Source organism: Physeter macrocephalus, chromosome 5 (genome assembly GCF_002837175.3).
Source record: "Physeter macrocephalus isolate SW-GA chromosome 5, ASM283717v5, whole genome shotgun sequence".
NCBI lineage: Eukaryota > Metazoa > Chordata > Mammalia > Artiodactyla > Physeteridae > Physeter > Physeter macrocephalus.
Genome location: NC_041218.1, coordinates 82,181,676 through 82,197,836, shown reverse-complemented (window position 1 = coordinate 82,197,836; position 16,161 = coordinate 82,181,676). Strand labels below are relative to the sequence as shown.

Here is a 16,161-nt window from a genome sequence, read left to right as displayed (position 1 = left end):
TATTCTTGTTCAATTTTATTGAAGCCTTAGAGACTTCCAATTTTTCCTCCAGATATGAAAAACTCTTCTACAATCCTAAAATATGTCAGGCTTCAGTTTGGGAATACACATTTTGGAGCAAGTAAAAAACATTTGGCAAAAAAATCTGTCAAAAGCAGTGCCCAGTACATAACTTTTGTCTTATTTCTGAGAATTATAACGACAAAGATACAATTACAGTCTTTTAATTATAAGTATAATTGACTTAACTGTAATATTTTTCTTCTTTCTATGGTTATCTAAATATTATTGCAAGGGAATTTTGCGTTGGGGAATTACTAGGAAGCCAAAATATATTAAGGTGTTGAAGTTTAAACATATTAACTTCCCATAACTGGTACAATATAGTAATAAAATGATATTTTTGGGTGGCTCATAATATCCATTTCAGTATTTCAAAGTCCTATCTTTTCTTTTCCTTCATTCTGGATGAACAAAAAGGGAGTATTCTGTGTTCCTTTATTAATGGGAAGGTGCAATTATACGGGTAGTTGAACATGCCAACAACTAAAATTCTAACATTTGACTTTGAAAAAAATATTTTTTTCTTTTTAATTTAAATTTTAAACATGGGGCGGTATGACTATTCTAAGAATACACCATATGGTTAACTCAAGTTTATGCAGACCCTTAAACTGCCAGCAAGCTCAACATTCTAGTACACATTCTAAGCAACTGTAAAGTATCCGTCAGATGACATTCATCTGACCTGAAATATGTGTAGCATTTATGCATTGTGATAATGTCAAAGTTGAAATTTCTTTTGCATTTCCTTTTTTTTTACCTTGCTTTTGATAAGGAAAAATTAGCTATATCAGTTTCATCAATAATGATAGAGCTATTTCAATTTTTATTTTCCATTACTTTTCCTAATGTTTTCTTTACAAAACATACATTTTTGCCTTGCTCAAAACAATCAAAATGATCTTATTTTCTACACATTTATTTTGACAACTGGATTTAGTTTCTAAAAATAAAAGAATCAAGCACCTCCCATTTCCATATTTATTTTCTCCTTAGAGTAGTAAGGGGCAGTGACAAATGTGTGCTTTCTCCTGAATTAACTTATAACATTTCTGTTTATGTCCATTAATTTCCTCTTTTATGTTAGGTGTATTGTATCTGATGGATTCATACGGTGCTAAAAACAAAAACAAAAAAACTCAAGGATACAACGTTTCAAAATATATTATCAATTTTTATAAGGCTTATACATAATAAAATCTTAGGTAAATTTTTCATTGGTTCTTTCCCAATTAACTTGGTTTGGAAAATACCTTACATAAACTAACCATAATTATAAAACTGGTAACTATTGCTTATTCTTCTCACAATATCATTACTTACAGCTATGCTTTTAAATGATAAATTCACAAAGCAAAAAGGCAGCATAGTCAAATTATTCATAAAACAACCTTCTCACAGGGATAAACTGATAAAAACAAAAAGCATTCTTGCTTTTGGTCATTTAGGGCATTCCTTAAAAACAAAGGTGTAGGATAAGTTGCTACGTTTTCAAAGCCCTCCCTTTGCTTTCTGCTTTGTCACTGACTTCATGCATTAGTTGTCTCTCTTCATCGTTCATCACTCTAGACATGAATGAAATGCTACATTGGACATTGGAAGATCACAGCAGGGGCAAAGGGGAAGAAAAGGTGATTGAAAGGGGACATTGATCATGTAATGGCCCAGATGAACTCAAACCACTCTCTGCAAAAGCTTCACACTATCTTTCAATAAAATATGGATATTTTCTGAAAAATTTTAAAGCCGTTCTGGATTTCTCTTCATAGCTTTTGTAACAAAACCTGAAGCCAAACTAGGGCCTAACATTTTGGAGCAAGGGCAGAAGAGAAGTATTCCCATCCTTTTTCCTGATTTCTGAATGCTCCCCCAAGCTCCAACAGCTCATTTTCTGTCATCATTTTTAGGAATCTAGTTATTTGTGGCATCAGACAAAAGAATTAAGATTGGTAATACTAATGTGAATAGACATAATGAAATTCTTTCCATTAAGTGAAATAGGTAAGATAAATTTATTAAGTACCTTAAATTGGTTAGATTCTAAGGATTCAAACAATAAAATGCAATATACTTGCCTTCGAAACTTTCAAAACCTACTCATGAATGTGCATTAATCATATATTAGTCATACAAAGAAAATGACAATTCCTTAAAGTCATATAGAAATGAGGCCAACAACATGAGTAAAGAACATTCATGATTCTATCAGTAGTAAAGCTATGAATACAATGGAGTTCAGTTAATTAGATATTCAAGGCTAACGGTATTTCTAGGAGGATACAGTGCATTATATGCAGAGGGGATGGCAGTGGAAGGATGGCAGGCATGGCGGCAAGACAGCCTAAGACACATAGACACTTTGCTTATTGCTTCTTACCCAGTCTCCTCCTGTTCATCTCCAAGGCTGAGCTCTGCTTTTTTCATTCCCAACTCTATGTTTCCACAGCACTTTGTTCTAACCTCTAGTATGTATAAAAAACATCCTGCTTTATCATGACTTGTCTCTTTTTACAACTAGACCTTAAGCTTCTTGGAGAAAAGGTTTGGGTAGAGGCACTGTGTGTGTGTGTGTATTTTAATAAACTTATTTTAGAATAGTTTTAGATTTACAGAAAAGTTGTGAAGCTAGTATAGAAAGTTTCCATATACCCAAGCCCAGTTTCCTCGATTATTAATAGTTTACATTAGTGTGGTACATTTGTCACAGTTAATGAACCAATATTGATACATTAATATTAACTAAAACCCATACTTTGTTCAGATTTCCTTAGTTTTTACCTAATATTCTTGTGCTGTTCCAGGATACCACCCAGGATACCACATTTCACTTAGAAAACTGTGTTTTTTATTCTAAAATTCCTAGCATGATGCTCAGTATCTAATACATTGAAGAAGGTCAACAAATAGTCATGGAATAAGTGAATGACTGAATGAATAAATATTAAAAAGATATAGAAACTTCTGTATCCCTTAAGGGAAAGGTTAGGATGTGTAGCTGAGGAATGAAGTGCACCTAACTTCATTAGTCCAAGACAACTACCCATGGAGAGACAAAGGACACCCGGAATCTTACAAAATGCTTTTCCACAATCCATCAACATTAAATGTTTTCTTATCTGAACTCAATGATAGCACCATGTGTCACAATTTACACCACGAATAATCATTAAAAACAAATTTAATTTATATGTTAAATTATTATCAATAACTATACATACTATATATATCTTATCTAATAGAAAAAATAATAGGTAGGGAATGGTATAATAGTTAGATATTTATGAATTTAAATATATGTATGAAGACCAAGGCTGTAATTTGGAAATTTAAATAAATGACGCCTTAGCCTGGGTAATGGATCTGAAGGGGGGAATACAATGAAAACGTTACTATGAAACTATGAAATGCTCCTTTGTAGCATCATCCCACTTAGCCCAGTGTTTCTGATGCTCGAATGTGCATTGAGAATTCCCTGCAGGGCTTGTGAAAACACAGATTCCTGGGCTTCCCTGGTGGCGCAGTGGTTGAGAGTCCGCCTGCCGATGCAGGGGACGCGGGTTCGTGCCCCGGTCCGGCAAGATCCCACATGCCGCGGAGCGGCTGGGCCCGTGAGCCATGGCCGCTGAGCCTGCGCGTCCGGAGCCTGTGCTCCGCAACGGGAGAGGCCACGACAGTGAGAGGCCCGCGTACCGAAAAAAACAAAAAAAAACAAAAAAAAAACCACACAGATTCCTGAGCCCCAGAATTATTGACTCAGTAAGCCTAATTCAGTAGCTCACAGGGGACGCTGATGCTGCCAGTCCGGGACACTTTGTACAGCACTGGTTTAATCCCAGCTCAGTCTCCTCTCTGCCCCTACTCTGGAAGAAGAGCAGAAGAAAATCACAAGTAGCATCATCTCCTCTGCAGTGAAATTCATCTAAGGCTCTCTTAGGTTAATTATTCAGCATCAGCTCTACCTCTTAAAGAAATAAGCCTTTATTTTGTCATTTTGACCATAACATGGAAGCAAAAAACAACAAGAAAAAGTTTTCTTTCAGTAGATACTAAACACCCAGCCTTTAGGAATGATCTGATTAAGTCATTTTATTCTGTCCACAAGGGTCTCACCAAAAAACTACTCCTTGCCCTCAAGGATCCTAAAATATAGTTAAAGACAAGTACATAACTTAGAGAATATTATAAGCCATTATTATACAATAGCCTACATCTCCACAGTGCATTTCAATTTTCTACAACAATCACGAGATAGAAATTAGTCTCAGTGAACTTATGAGGAAAGTAAGCCTCAGAAGTTCAATGATTTAGCAAAAATAATAGACATCAAATAGGATAAGCTGTAGATTCAAATCTAGGATTTTTAAACTGTGAATCCATACATACTCTTTCCACTAGAACATGCTGTCTCTTAATAAAATGTTCAAAGTGTTCTGGAGAAACTAGACACACTGGGAGGTCTGGTGAGGAGAAGAAAAGAGTCCTACACTTCTAGAATTGGAAACGATCTCCGAAATCACATGGACCATAATACATTTTTGACTCAGGATTAGGAAAAAAGTAATCAGCAGGAGTGAACAGCTATATGCAAGGCTGTCAGCACATTTCCTCTTCAGCTTTAGTTCCACAGTGTATCTCGAGCTTTGAATTTAAAGCTCTCCTCGGTTCCCATCATTTCCTGAGAGGAAACTGGTCAGGAGGGAAAAGGTCACTGTCCCCAGCTGACCTTATTTTCTCCCTTTTTTACTCCCATTTTCATTGTTGTTGCTCTTTTCTGGTTCTGGAGTTAGTCCAGCCACCTAAAATCACCACTGAGACGTATCCTGAGAGATGTTACTCTTCTGCTCTATCCTGTAAACAAAACCCACTGTCTATTCTGGTTTCGATGAGTTAAAAATCATAACTCAGAGAAAACAAAGCAAAACTACGTGGAAATAGATAGGTTTATATAAATAATAGTCTTACACTTAACTCAAGTTTAGCCACAAAGGGGACAGGCTGGCAGGCCCTGCTCTGTCCTGCTCAGGACCCTAATTCTCCCCTCCCAGTCCCCACAGTGCCATGGTGCTGGGAACATCAACCTCCCACTGGAAACACAGGCTAGACAAACAGGACAAGTTGTCCAAGTGGCTAGTAAGCTATTTATTTAATATTTCATTATTTCCTAAGTCATGAATTTCAACAAATTTTGAACGCCTAATGAACGCAGTTAAACTCCTTTTAAATTCAAAAGTCATGTCTTCTAGTCATTGAATGAGACAACAAAAGAAACACTCAGGTAAACTGAGGACCAATAAATAGACAGCACTCACTTAAAATGTTTTAATTTCACTTTTGGCTTAAGGTAGGGAAGAAATCAAAATATCTCTTTGGAAAGAAGCAAGGTGGAGACAAAAAGAGGTGGGGTGGTGGTGACACAACACGGAGGAGAAGTTAAAGAAAGAAGTGAGAAGAGAAGAAAAGGAAGGTGTTGTGGTGATCATCCAGGAATGACGAGAGCATCAACAATTAGGTTTTTTTTGTTTTTTGTTTTTTCAAAAGAAGACTGATTATAGATGAGAGAATATGGCTGACCTGTCAGGAGGGTGTCTGGAGACCCCAGCTGCTTCACACAATTCAACGCTGAGGGGAAGGAAGGTGAATAGGCAGAGAAAGCCCCAGCCTTCCTCTTCATGTATGTTTTACCAAAGAGCCATAAATAGTTGTTCATGATTCCTTAGTTTCCTTGGTACTCCTCACCCCACCCCTGGAAACAGACATTTCTGTAAAAAACACTGCTCTAAATCATTCTGTTTTATTCATATACTCAGTCAATGAGCATTGATTGAACACCTACTAAGGGTAAGGAATCATGCTCTGCAGCAGATACCTTACCTGTGTGTGGGTCCAGGGGAAGACAGAATGGAAAGCTTTCTTTCAAAGCAAACAATGCATGTTGGGCTGATTGCTTACAGGACACTGTTTGGTTTAACTTTTGACAGTGTGATCTGGTCTTAGTAATATCTGTTCTATTGTGCCTTACAAAGCCAGGCCTACAATTACCTTTGTTAGTAACTTTTGTTTATTTTATGGCTTTGGTCTCTTGTCTCCAAGGTGCCATCAGATAAAGTTCCAACTTTCCTTAAATTATCAACAAAATAATCTCACAGTAACTTACAAGCATGAGAGATACCAATATCCCTAGTTACTTCTAGTCATCTACTCCAATAAGAGCTGGATTTCATTTTTTAAAAAAACCTTTGCTTTCAAGTAAAAAACTGATGACTAAAGATTTGCCCTTATTTTAAGTTGTCAAGTTAATAATTAACTCATGATTGTTTTTAGAATAAAAAAGGGAACCAGAGTAGGCTAATTCTCCCTGAACCTCTTCTGATTCATTGAGTAAATTATGAAAAGCTTCCTAAGGCTAAAGTATTTACCACACTAATTCGCATTATCTCATGTAATTCTTTCAGGGTGTTGCAAGTTATATATTACCCCATTTTAAAGATGAGAAATTCATACTCAGAAAATAAGTAACTTGCTCATGTCGTACAGCCGGAAGCAACATTCAGATTAGGTAGGCCTCAACCAAAGTCTAGAGCTTTTAGGCTATTGATATTAGAATGTGAGAGTGTTTTGTAAAACTTGGGCCTAAACTACTTTTCCACATGTACTGTGCCAAGGCTATGAGCTAAGTCCTTGAGCAGAAAGTAGTGATGACTAAAGACAGAAGTAGAAATATGTTTCTAAGCCCCAGAAATCAGGCAAGTCATGAATTTCTCTTTTCCTTTTCCACACTACGTTATAGAGTCAAGGTTACCAGGACAATGGGGCCTTATGGTGGGAATATCCTGAACTAGGTATTAGACCCAAGGCAGGCTAAAAACTTCTTGAGTGATCAATTGCTTTGGCCACCACCAGGGCAAGAGGAAATCAAGTTATCAATTCCACAGACATTTCTGTTCTTGAAATCATCACATTCTTTGATAGAAAATGTTCTCCAACATCAGAGATTGTAACACTTGGTTCAAATGAGGTATTAACATATCCTTTTCCTTCACAGTTCAGAAAATCCAGCTGATAAAATATCTAGTCTTGTCATTATCATCCTTATCATGAGTACAAAGAATAATGCTTGCTTAAGCCCAGGAAATAACTGATGATATTGATAGTTTCCCTTACGCTTCAAATGTTATTTAAAACCATACCGTGAAAAAATTCTTTATTAAAATAATCATCATCCTTTGTATAATGCATATAATATTCCAAAGTGTCAGATGTTGTACTAAAGACTACTAACAGCAACTGGCCCTGTCTATTGAAACAAAGAGAATAACTGAAATCTTTACTTTGCACCTTTTGGGAAAATGTTGTAAGCGGTATAATTTCAGTTTTGTTTTCTTTTAAATTCTCTGAGACTGAACTTACCAGAACACTTAAATACCGCGGTGGCTATGTATGAAGGGGCATGCATGCATGCAAAGTGCCATTTCTGGATTCCTGCAGACTAAATTCCTCTACTAAACCACAGAAGAGTCTTAGACACAAGATAAAGGAGTAAATCTTTGCATGCTCTCCCACTCAGAACTCCCCAGGATGATTCCAGTAGATATCTTTGATGAAAGAAAACTGACTTAGCAAATTGTTAACAATAATTTTCACCAGCAATGACCAATTTGACGTTTGGTGCTTTATTATGTGGTCGTAGAACTGGGGCCACCAAGTGATCTCATACCAGACAGAAAGATAGGCGGTCTCTATGAAATACCCTCGTTAAATGACAAATCTGACATGGAAAGCAAAATAATACAGCAACATAAATTTTTACAAGAATATTCCATTGTGACAACATGACTGTTGCGTGTATTTTTTTAGTCAAGAACAAGTACTGGTTCTACATTATGGATAGAACACAGTCCTCACAAAACTTTTAAGAAATGATTTTATGTGACTAAATTATTTTTTGGTCCAAAATTGGCCCAGGTCATTTATTTCTTTTCCTAACTCTGACCTTGCCTCACCCTATTTCTATACTAAAGATAACTGTGTTCTCACTGTCATACTCAACATACAGATAAGAACCAAATAATTCAGGCTTCCCTGGTGGTGCAGTGGTTAAGAATCCGCCCGCCAATGCAGGAGACACGGGTTCGAGCCCTGGTCCGGGAAGATCCCACATGCCACAGAGCAACTAAGCCCATGCGCCACAACTACTGAGCCTGCGCTCTAGAGCCCGCAAGCCGCAACTACTGAGCCCGTGTGCCACAACTACTGAAGCCCAGGCACGTTGAGCCCGTGCTCCCAACAAGAGAAGCCGCCACAATGAGAAGCCTGTGCGCCACAACGAAGAGTAGTCCCTGCTCGCCACAGCTAGAGAAAGCCTCCGCTCGCCGCAACCAGAGAAAAGCCTGCATGCAGCAATGAAGACCCAATGCAGCCAAAAATAAAATAAATAAATTTATTTTTTTAAAAAACAACCAAATAATTCATAGAACCATTCAGAAGCTTTTGTGTCTCCAGATGTATTTCTGTGATGCAGAGCAATATTTCTATGTAGCAGATATAAAAATACAAAAAATAGCGTTATCTAAACTCCTTACATAGACTTGCTCTATAAAAAGTATATTCTGTGTAAACTAAACTCCACAAAACATATTGTAATTCCTTTCATGTTACCCAGTGGCTTTTTATTTTTTTTAAATATAAACTGTTTCTTAATAAATCCAGCACTTAATTCTCACTGACTCCCCCTCATGGAGATCTGGGCAGTAAGGTTTGTGTTTACCCCTGGGTCCTATCTAACTACTTTCTTTATGAATCATGCCTTAAAACCAGTTTTTATTTATTAACCACAAAGGGATGTGTGACTAATGTCACTATTAATAATACCTAGTTACTGGCTGAGAAACCCAAGCTACGAGCTGGTTCACGAAAAACTGTCTCAGTCACTGCCTTTATAACATTGGCCCTGGATAGAAAATAAATACCACAGCCTCCAGGATGATCATTCAAAACTTATTTATCACTGCGCTCTTCTAGAATTCTATCTCAATTTTTTTAATGTAAACTGAAAAAAATTCTAAAATGTGTGGTGAAATGTATGTGTAATAAACAGATATATGCACACTTCTATTGCAAAAATACTGGCCATGAATCTTGGAAAATGCACAGATGATGTAATTATCTTCTAAATTATTATAACTAGAGGTCAAAGGTATGGAAATGGGATTTGGAGTGAATGCAATCAGGATAAATCACACGTTTTATGCAAATTAAGACCAAGTTTTGCTGTCATCTATACTAACATCATTCTAGGACTTACTGATATCCAAACTCAAGCCATTTCCAAGAGTTTTTGTCTTTAGGACATGATTCCTTCTAACCTTCTCATATTCTATCAGCCTTCAGGAAACATTAATAAGATAATTTTTAGGTTATAAAGTGCTTTTACAGTATTATTGTTCCATTTTGATCCTCTCAAAAACCCAGTGAGATATACAGGGAAAATACCAGTACTACCCCTATTTTCAAATTAAGGAAACTGAGGCACAGATAATTACCATTAGTATAAGTGGAAGAATTAGAGCTGGAGTAGAGACCTCTGACTTCAAATCTGAGCTCTCTGAACTATGACAAATCTGTATTTAATGGTTACAATATTCAAATACAGATAGACTAATTAACACTCGCTATCCCACGTTCTATATGTATGGATATGTGTTCAATGCTCAAATCTACATTTATAATATCAACATATTTTAGCAATGATCTTCTGCCATATTCATGCCTTTATTTAGCTATCTTTTCATCAAACATCCTGGGAGAACATCTTCTGCTTATCAGCAGGCATTCTCCTTGGCTTCTGCAATTGTGAAGTTCCTCATTGGGCCTTTGAACACCTACCCTATCTGGAGCCTCCCTCGATTGAATTTCTGGGTCTTTCCGTGTGCATTGGGATTCCTTCTTTGACATGGGCTTTCATCATTTGTTTTTTTCTTCTTTGAGGTCCATTATCAAGAAGGCTATTTTTGCCTTCCCTGTAACCTCATTAATGCAGGATGGTGAAAGATAAGGAGAGAACAGACATCAACGGAGGGAAGTGGCTGAATCCACCAGGACACTTCTCCCTCTATTCTCTCTTTCCTTCATTTCTGTCATGAGGAGCATAGCTAATTTTCAAAGAAATCCTTGTAGTAGAATATTATAAATTTGTATGAATTATACCCAAACTACCCTCTTTAGGGTATTGGCTATAAAGTTGGCTATAAATTCTTAACTGTTCATAAATTTTAACATCTTGTCTGATATAGTTAATCTGGACTCAAATCTTGACTGAAAATTCTTATAGGGCAGGGCAGAATCTTGCCATTTTTATTTCTGTATGTTTTTATTTGTTAACCCAATTTATCTTGTACCTATAAAATGCATTAAAAGATATGCATTGCCTCAACAAGAGCAAATATTTCATCTTTTAGCTACAAGGCTTGCCTTAAGTTAGCATATTTGCTTAATATTGGGGTGGAGTGGATATTCCATAAGAAGAGGGAGGAATTCAATATTATCCCACTGTGGGTGGAGAGTAGTGAGGAGTAAGCTCAAAGATGCTCCATATCTGATCCCAACTTTCTACCTTTTCTCTCTCCCTCTCTGCCTTTTCTCCCTTTTGGTCCTAATGGTCTTCTCCTCTCAAGCTGTGTTTAATCACACGTCACTTCCAGAGTTAGAGAAGGATGGAGGAGAGAGAAAAAGAGCAATTCCTGGGCATTTTTTTTTCTGAACATATTTTTATATAATTTAACTCAAGTTTTGTAAATATATGACACTGAAACCTTCTCCTCCTCTTTGGGAAATGACACGAGGTTTGTGTTCTCCAACAGCATTTTGATAATGGAAGATATAAGAAAGATGCTTGTCCTTCTCCAATATGGCATGGACCACTGCTATGAAATGAATCCCTGGATGAATCCAGTAGGCTACCTCCAGGGAACCTACTGGCTTTCTCCACTGGGGGTCAGGCAGCAGTGCAGAGGTGCTAGATTACTTATAAGTAGTGTCTCTTATTTTTAAGGACCATGCACTCATTTATAATACTAATCACCTAATTTACTCACTACTAAAATTGTACCATTTTGGATATCATTTAAGATAGCAGAAGAGTATACTCTAAAATATTCTGCGCCCAGTTTTCAGACACCACTAAAGTGTCCATTGAGTCTCGAGTGTAGAGGTGAATGTGCTGTTCATACTGTATCGAAGGGATGGAATATCCCTGCTCAGGCAGTCCTGTGCTTCTCTTTCACTGAGTCACCTGCGGTGCAGGTGGCATTTGTTGCTTCAGGTTGCATCTCCGCTGTGATCTCTTAGCTGACTTTGCTTACTAAACTGCACAAGTGGAAACATTCTATTTTCAGGTAACTCTATACTGTCTGCATAAGAGCACAATATTGCACATTTTCAGCTAGTGCCCTTAAATCAAAAGGTTAAGAAAAGCCCAAAGGAAATCTTACGGGAGTTTTCTGTCTAGTGTACCCATAGCTTCTAGCAGTGGTCCTCCCACACCACTTAACAGGACTCATAAAATCAATTACAGTTATTCCTTTGACTAAGAGAGATGTGGTGAAGATAAGGCTGATGACAACATTATGCATTAGAGTTTTGGTATACACTGACTAAATGAGAAGCTCTCCAATGAAATATTAAAATGAGGTATCTTTGGCAACACTGATATTGAGCTATCAAAAAACAAGTATCCTAGTAATGAGGTATAAAAGGTTGATACCATGCATAGCAGAATGGCAGCTTGCCCAAACTGGCAGCTTATCCGCTTGTCTACATAAGAAAAATAATCCATTATTATCTTTTTTTTTCTGACATCCTTATGTGTCCATATTCCATCACATGAAATTTTTACATTTAGATATATTTGATCTTAACTTCTTAGGAATATGTATTTTGATACATACCATGATACATCTTCCCAAATCAAATGAATTATACTAATTCTAGGCACTATATTTTTAATACTTTACAAATTCAGTGTCAATGTGTTTCTTAAATTTATGTTATCTACTGGGGAGTACTATAGGAAATCTATTTAAACTAATAAAATACCCATAGATTATAGCTGTTCTAAAAATGAGAAACTTCTATAGTCCAATCTACTGATGATTGTCAATTAAAAAAAAAACTGTGTCATAAATTTGAGCCCTCCCTTTTTGTTTCTCCTTCTGGTAAAGATTACACTCATATTTTAAAAATACAGACTTCCTTCTACAGTGGGGACAATTTAAAAGTGTACACAATTGAAAAATGTTTTTTATGTAAGTCTCACTATTCCATCTATTATCTATCTCAATGGTTGATGATAATAAATACTTCTTTCCTGAAAATTTATTCCAAGTTACTTTTAAGTCAGCAAAGTCACTTTCTTAGAGTGTGGGTTTTGTTTGTTGTTTGTTTGTTTACAGGAAGAGTCATCAAACCTATTCATGACTGGCTTTTACTGGTCCTGATGCAAAAGCTACCTTTTAATCATTTATGACTAAATGCTGCTTTACAAGACATAGTTGCAGAATAAAATATTTAAGCGCTCTCTGATAGATGGATCTTCAGTTAAGCAATATGAATTTACATTAAAAAGAATAGATGCTAGTAAATAGTATCTAACACTTTAATCAGTATAAATCAGTTCACAAGGATTGCTAACAGATTTTTTTGCCACACATTAAAAAAATTTCTAATAATTCAACTAGAAAGCTAATTTATAACAGTTGTTAGTCATTTTAATTACACGGTGATGACTTTGTTATGGGCAAGGAATCATTTTGATTCCCAGGAGTTTTCTTTTTTCCTCCTCTCATCCCCATTATGGACAACACAAAACAGAAAACCAACTGCAGCTCTATTTCTGCAGTCCTTCCCCGACATCCTTGCTTCCCAAAATGCATAAATTGGTATTTAAATACCCTTTGCTAACTTGGTGGATTCAACCCCTCAAGGCTCTTTACTACCTGCTTCCTACCCTCTTCTGTTATGTCTGCTAGTGACTGAACTTAACAAAACCTAATATTTACAAGACAAAAATAACATCTCTAAAGTTAGCCTGTGATTTTACACTATTTTCAGCTGTGGTTAAGTATGACCTATTCATTAGAGGTACTTAGAAGCTTCGGTCAGTGTTGCAATCATTTTTTTTCAGGTGTATGTTAAGGGTCTGGTAAGACCAAAGAGCAGTGTTAAATACATGACTTTAATTTTTTTCTCGTTCTTTTTTTAAACAAAAGGATCTGAAAAGGTGACCTACCTTTATGTGACAGGCGTAAGCGGGGGTGCGGGGTGTCAGCTGTGTGACCTCCTGTCCAGAGCTCCAGCAAGTAGCCCCACAGGAGCCAGGTGATGAGGTACCCGGCAGATGCCATGCTGCCTGCCTGCCGCCAGCGAGCCTCACTTTCAGGCGGGGTGAGTTTTACTTAGGACTCCCGTCCAGGGGCTGCGTGCGAGAGAGGCTTTGTCAGAAACCGAACGCGTTGTCATCAGAAAGCACAGTTCCAAAGTGCCATTTGTCAGGCTGTATTTGGATACGTAAAACCTGCCTTTCCCCAGGACAGTTGTTTATAAGCCGGGAGCAAGAGAACATTCCAAGGAGTGAGTCTTCAGAGCCATGTCCTGTCTAGAGCTCTCTTCAGTCACTATGCCGGTGGATTCAGGAAGAAACTGTCTTTTTTTTTTTTTTTTTTCTCAGTCACTTCTGCAAGCGGTTCATTCAGAAAAAAACAACCACCCCAGTACACCCACTGCCTTCCCCCGTGGAGCTCCTGTTCTCTTCTGGCTCGTTCTAGCCTCTCAGAAGTCAGCCTCTTACACCGACTCGCCAAACAGCTAGTTTTAATTCACCTTTCACCTTGCTAATTAAAAACAAGAAGTGCCATTCCCTCTAGGAGTTGCAGGATCCACCCAGCAGGGATGCCGCTCTGTCAGCGAGCTGTGTTTTTGGGGAAAGTTCAGGCAGGGTTGAGCCGCGTACTTGCTGTTTCTAGGAAGTGTTTCTGGTCCACGTGCCCTCGCCCCACCCGCCCTCCAAGTATTGTTGGCCCCGCGTCACTCAGCGACAGCAGAGAAGTTCGCATTTTCACGGGAAAGGGGAATCAGGAGGGAGAATGTTACATCATAGGCTGCTTACTTAAGAATAAGTGTAACAGGAGAGGATGGAGTGTCAGGAAGGGCTTTCAAATGTTCACTCATCAAGATTAACCCTTGAATAAATACAGATTCATTTTAAACAATCTATTTGTCACCATCCAGTACCCAAACTGATTTTTTTGCGTTTCCACTGAAATTGTATTTTTTTTCCACATTTTTGGCTTTTTACATTGATTACATCTTAGAAATGTTATTTTCAACTTTTGTAAGGAAAGCGTTTTAAGAACCTGAAAAACTGTCATCTGTGATTGTTTCATAGATATGTTAAAACTAACAAATTATTTTGCGGAGGCAAATTCTTCAAATCAATTAAAAGCAAGTTCTTTTTCATAAGCAAGTCATAAATTTCATCTCAAATTTTGGAATAATTAACTTTTAAGGTGATTTTTCTCTTACATAAGATAACTATGGTAAACTTGAGATTCTGTATGGGACAGATCTCAGCAGACATTAGAAAACTCAGGATGTAAAATACCTTGGGATTCAACTGCTATGCACTTTCAGAGTTTATTTTCCAAGACACTATGTTTGTGTAAATAAGCTTAACACAATAGGTCAACTTTACAATCTACTTTCAATCAGTCTCAAAAACTAAACCAAACACTCTGTGGCTGTTGGCATGGAAATGAATGGTATTATTTTAAGGTACCAATAAACATGAATGGATATTTGATTTGATAGCTGAAAGTTAAATGGTCAACAAACGATTTCAACTCTAACTTTTTCTCATTCTGCATTTTACATGGTAATGATTAAGGATACCTCTTGAGAATTATGGTTTTTAAATCATGTACTTATAACAAAAAGATTACACAGTTTACCCTGGTATTTTGCATCATATATAAGCAAATGTAGAGCCAGGCATTCTATACCCATTTTCCTAAGCACAATACGTTCTATTAAAGCAGAGTATATTTAGCAAAATGTAAATGTCACTGGATATTATAAATAATTGGATTTCCAAGGTCTACAAAAGATAGCAAATTCTAAACATTATTTAAGAGTAAAGTACCATGAAGTATTTAGATACTTTTAACCTGGGGTGGTCTCTGTAGGCGCTTGCATATTTTAAAAGCCAGTCTGATGAGCTACAGACCTAAAGGTTTTTCTAAGTGTGCTATAATATACCTTTGGAATCTTCTTTTACTTTCATCCAGAATTGAAATAACTAGAAAGTAAATAGCAGCTTTTATATGTGTTATCTAATGGTAGGGTTCCAGAAAAAGTAAATGTGATGCATATAATTTTTATTACAAATATGTGGCTACACTCATGCAACTGAAATTCCACTTAAGATTGTGCAGAGCCTGTCCTAACCCTAGTTAGGAGCTGAGGCAATGTTAAGACGTTACAACCATTTCATTAGGGTACAGAATTCACACCATGAAATCTTGATGCAGGGATAAAGGTTATGAATGCTAGTTACATACATATAGCTAAACACCAAGATTCATCTTCAGTGTTTACATGTCATCCTTCAGATAAGGTTAGGACCTTTTGAAGTCTGTGCCAGAATAATGAGCTCCTTTGGGTTCCTCAGAAATGTGCTTTGGTTTATCCGTCAGTCATCAATGTCATTGCTTATTCCCTTTAACTCCTTTCTATGTCCTTCTACCTTTCTCTCTAGTCTCTACAGAACATACAGATGATGTCCCCACAAAATGACTATTCAAAATACTAACCATAGCCTCAGCTACCCCCATGTGGCTCTAACCACTAGCAATGGAATGAAGGGTCTTTGGGACCAAATCACATCATAAAATAAAACAAGAAGAATTCTCAGGAGCAGGGTCACCATATAAGTTATCATCCAAACAGAACATTTTTTAAAAGTAAAAGAGTCTTCTATGAATAATCACAGACAACCAAGACTATTACAGACAAATCAGGACATCAAAGTCACCCTCCTTGGGAGAGATT

General features: G+C 37.0%; 1 protein-coding gene across 1 annotated transcript in view; it reads right to left on the bottom strand.

Moving 5' to 3' along the window:
• The window catches only part of SEMA3E (semaphorin 3E), a 272,918-nt gene extending 258,937 nt beyond the window's left edge, over positions 1-13,981 (bottom strand). Inside the window, exon 1 of the mRNA XM_007108525.3 lies at positions 13,346-13,981. Coding sequence (XP_007108587.1) covers positions 13,346-13,460 — 115 coding nt within the window. The 5' untranslated portion in view covers positions 13,461-13,981. The remainder of the gene's footprint in view (positions 1-13,345) is intronic.
• Positions 13,982-16,161: the final 2,180 nt, after the last annotated feature.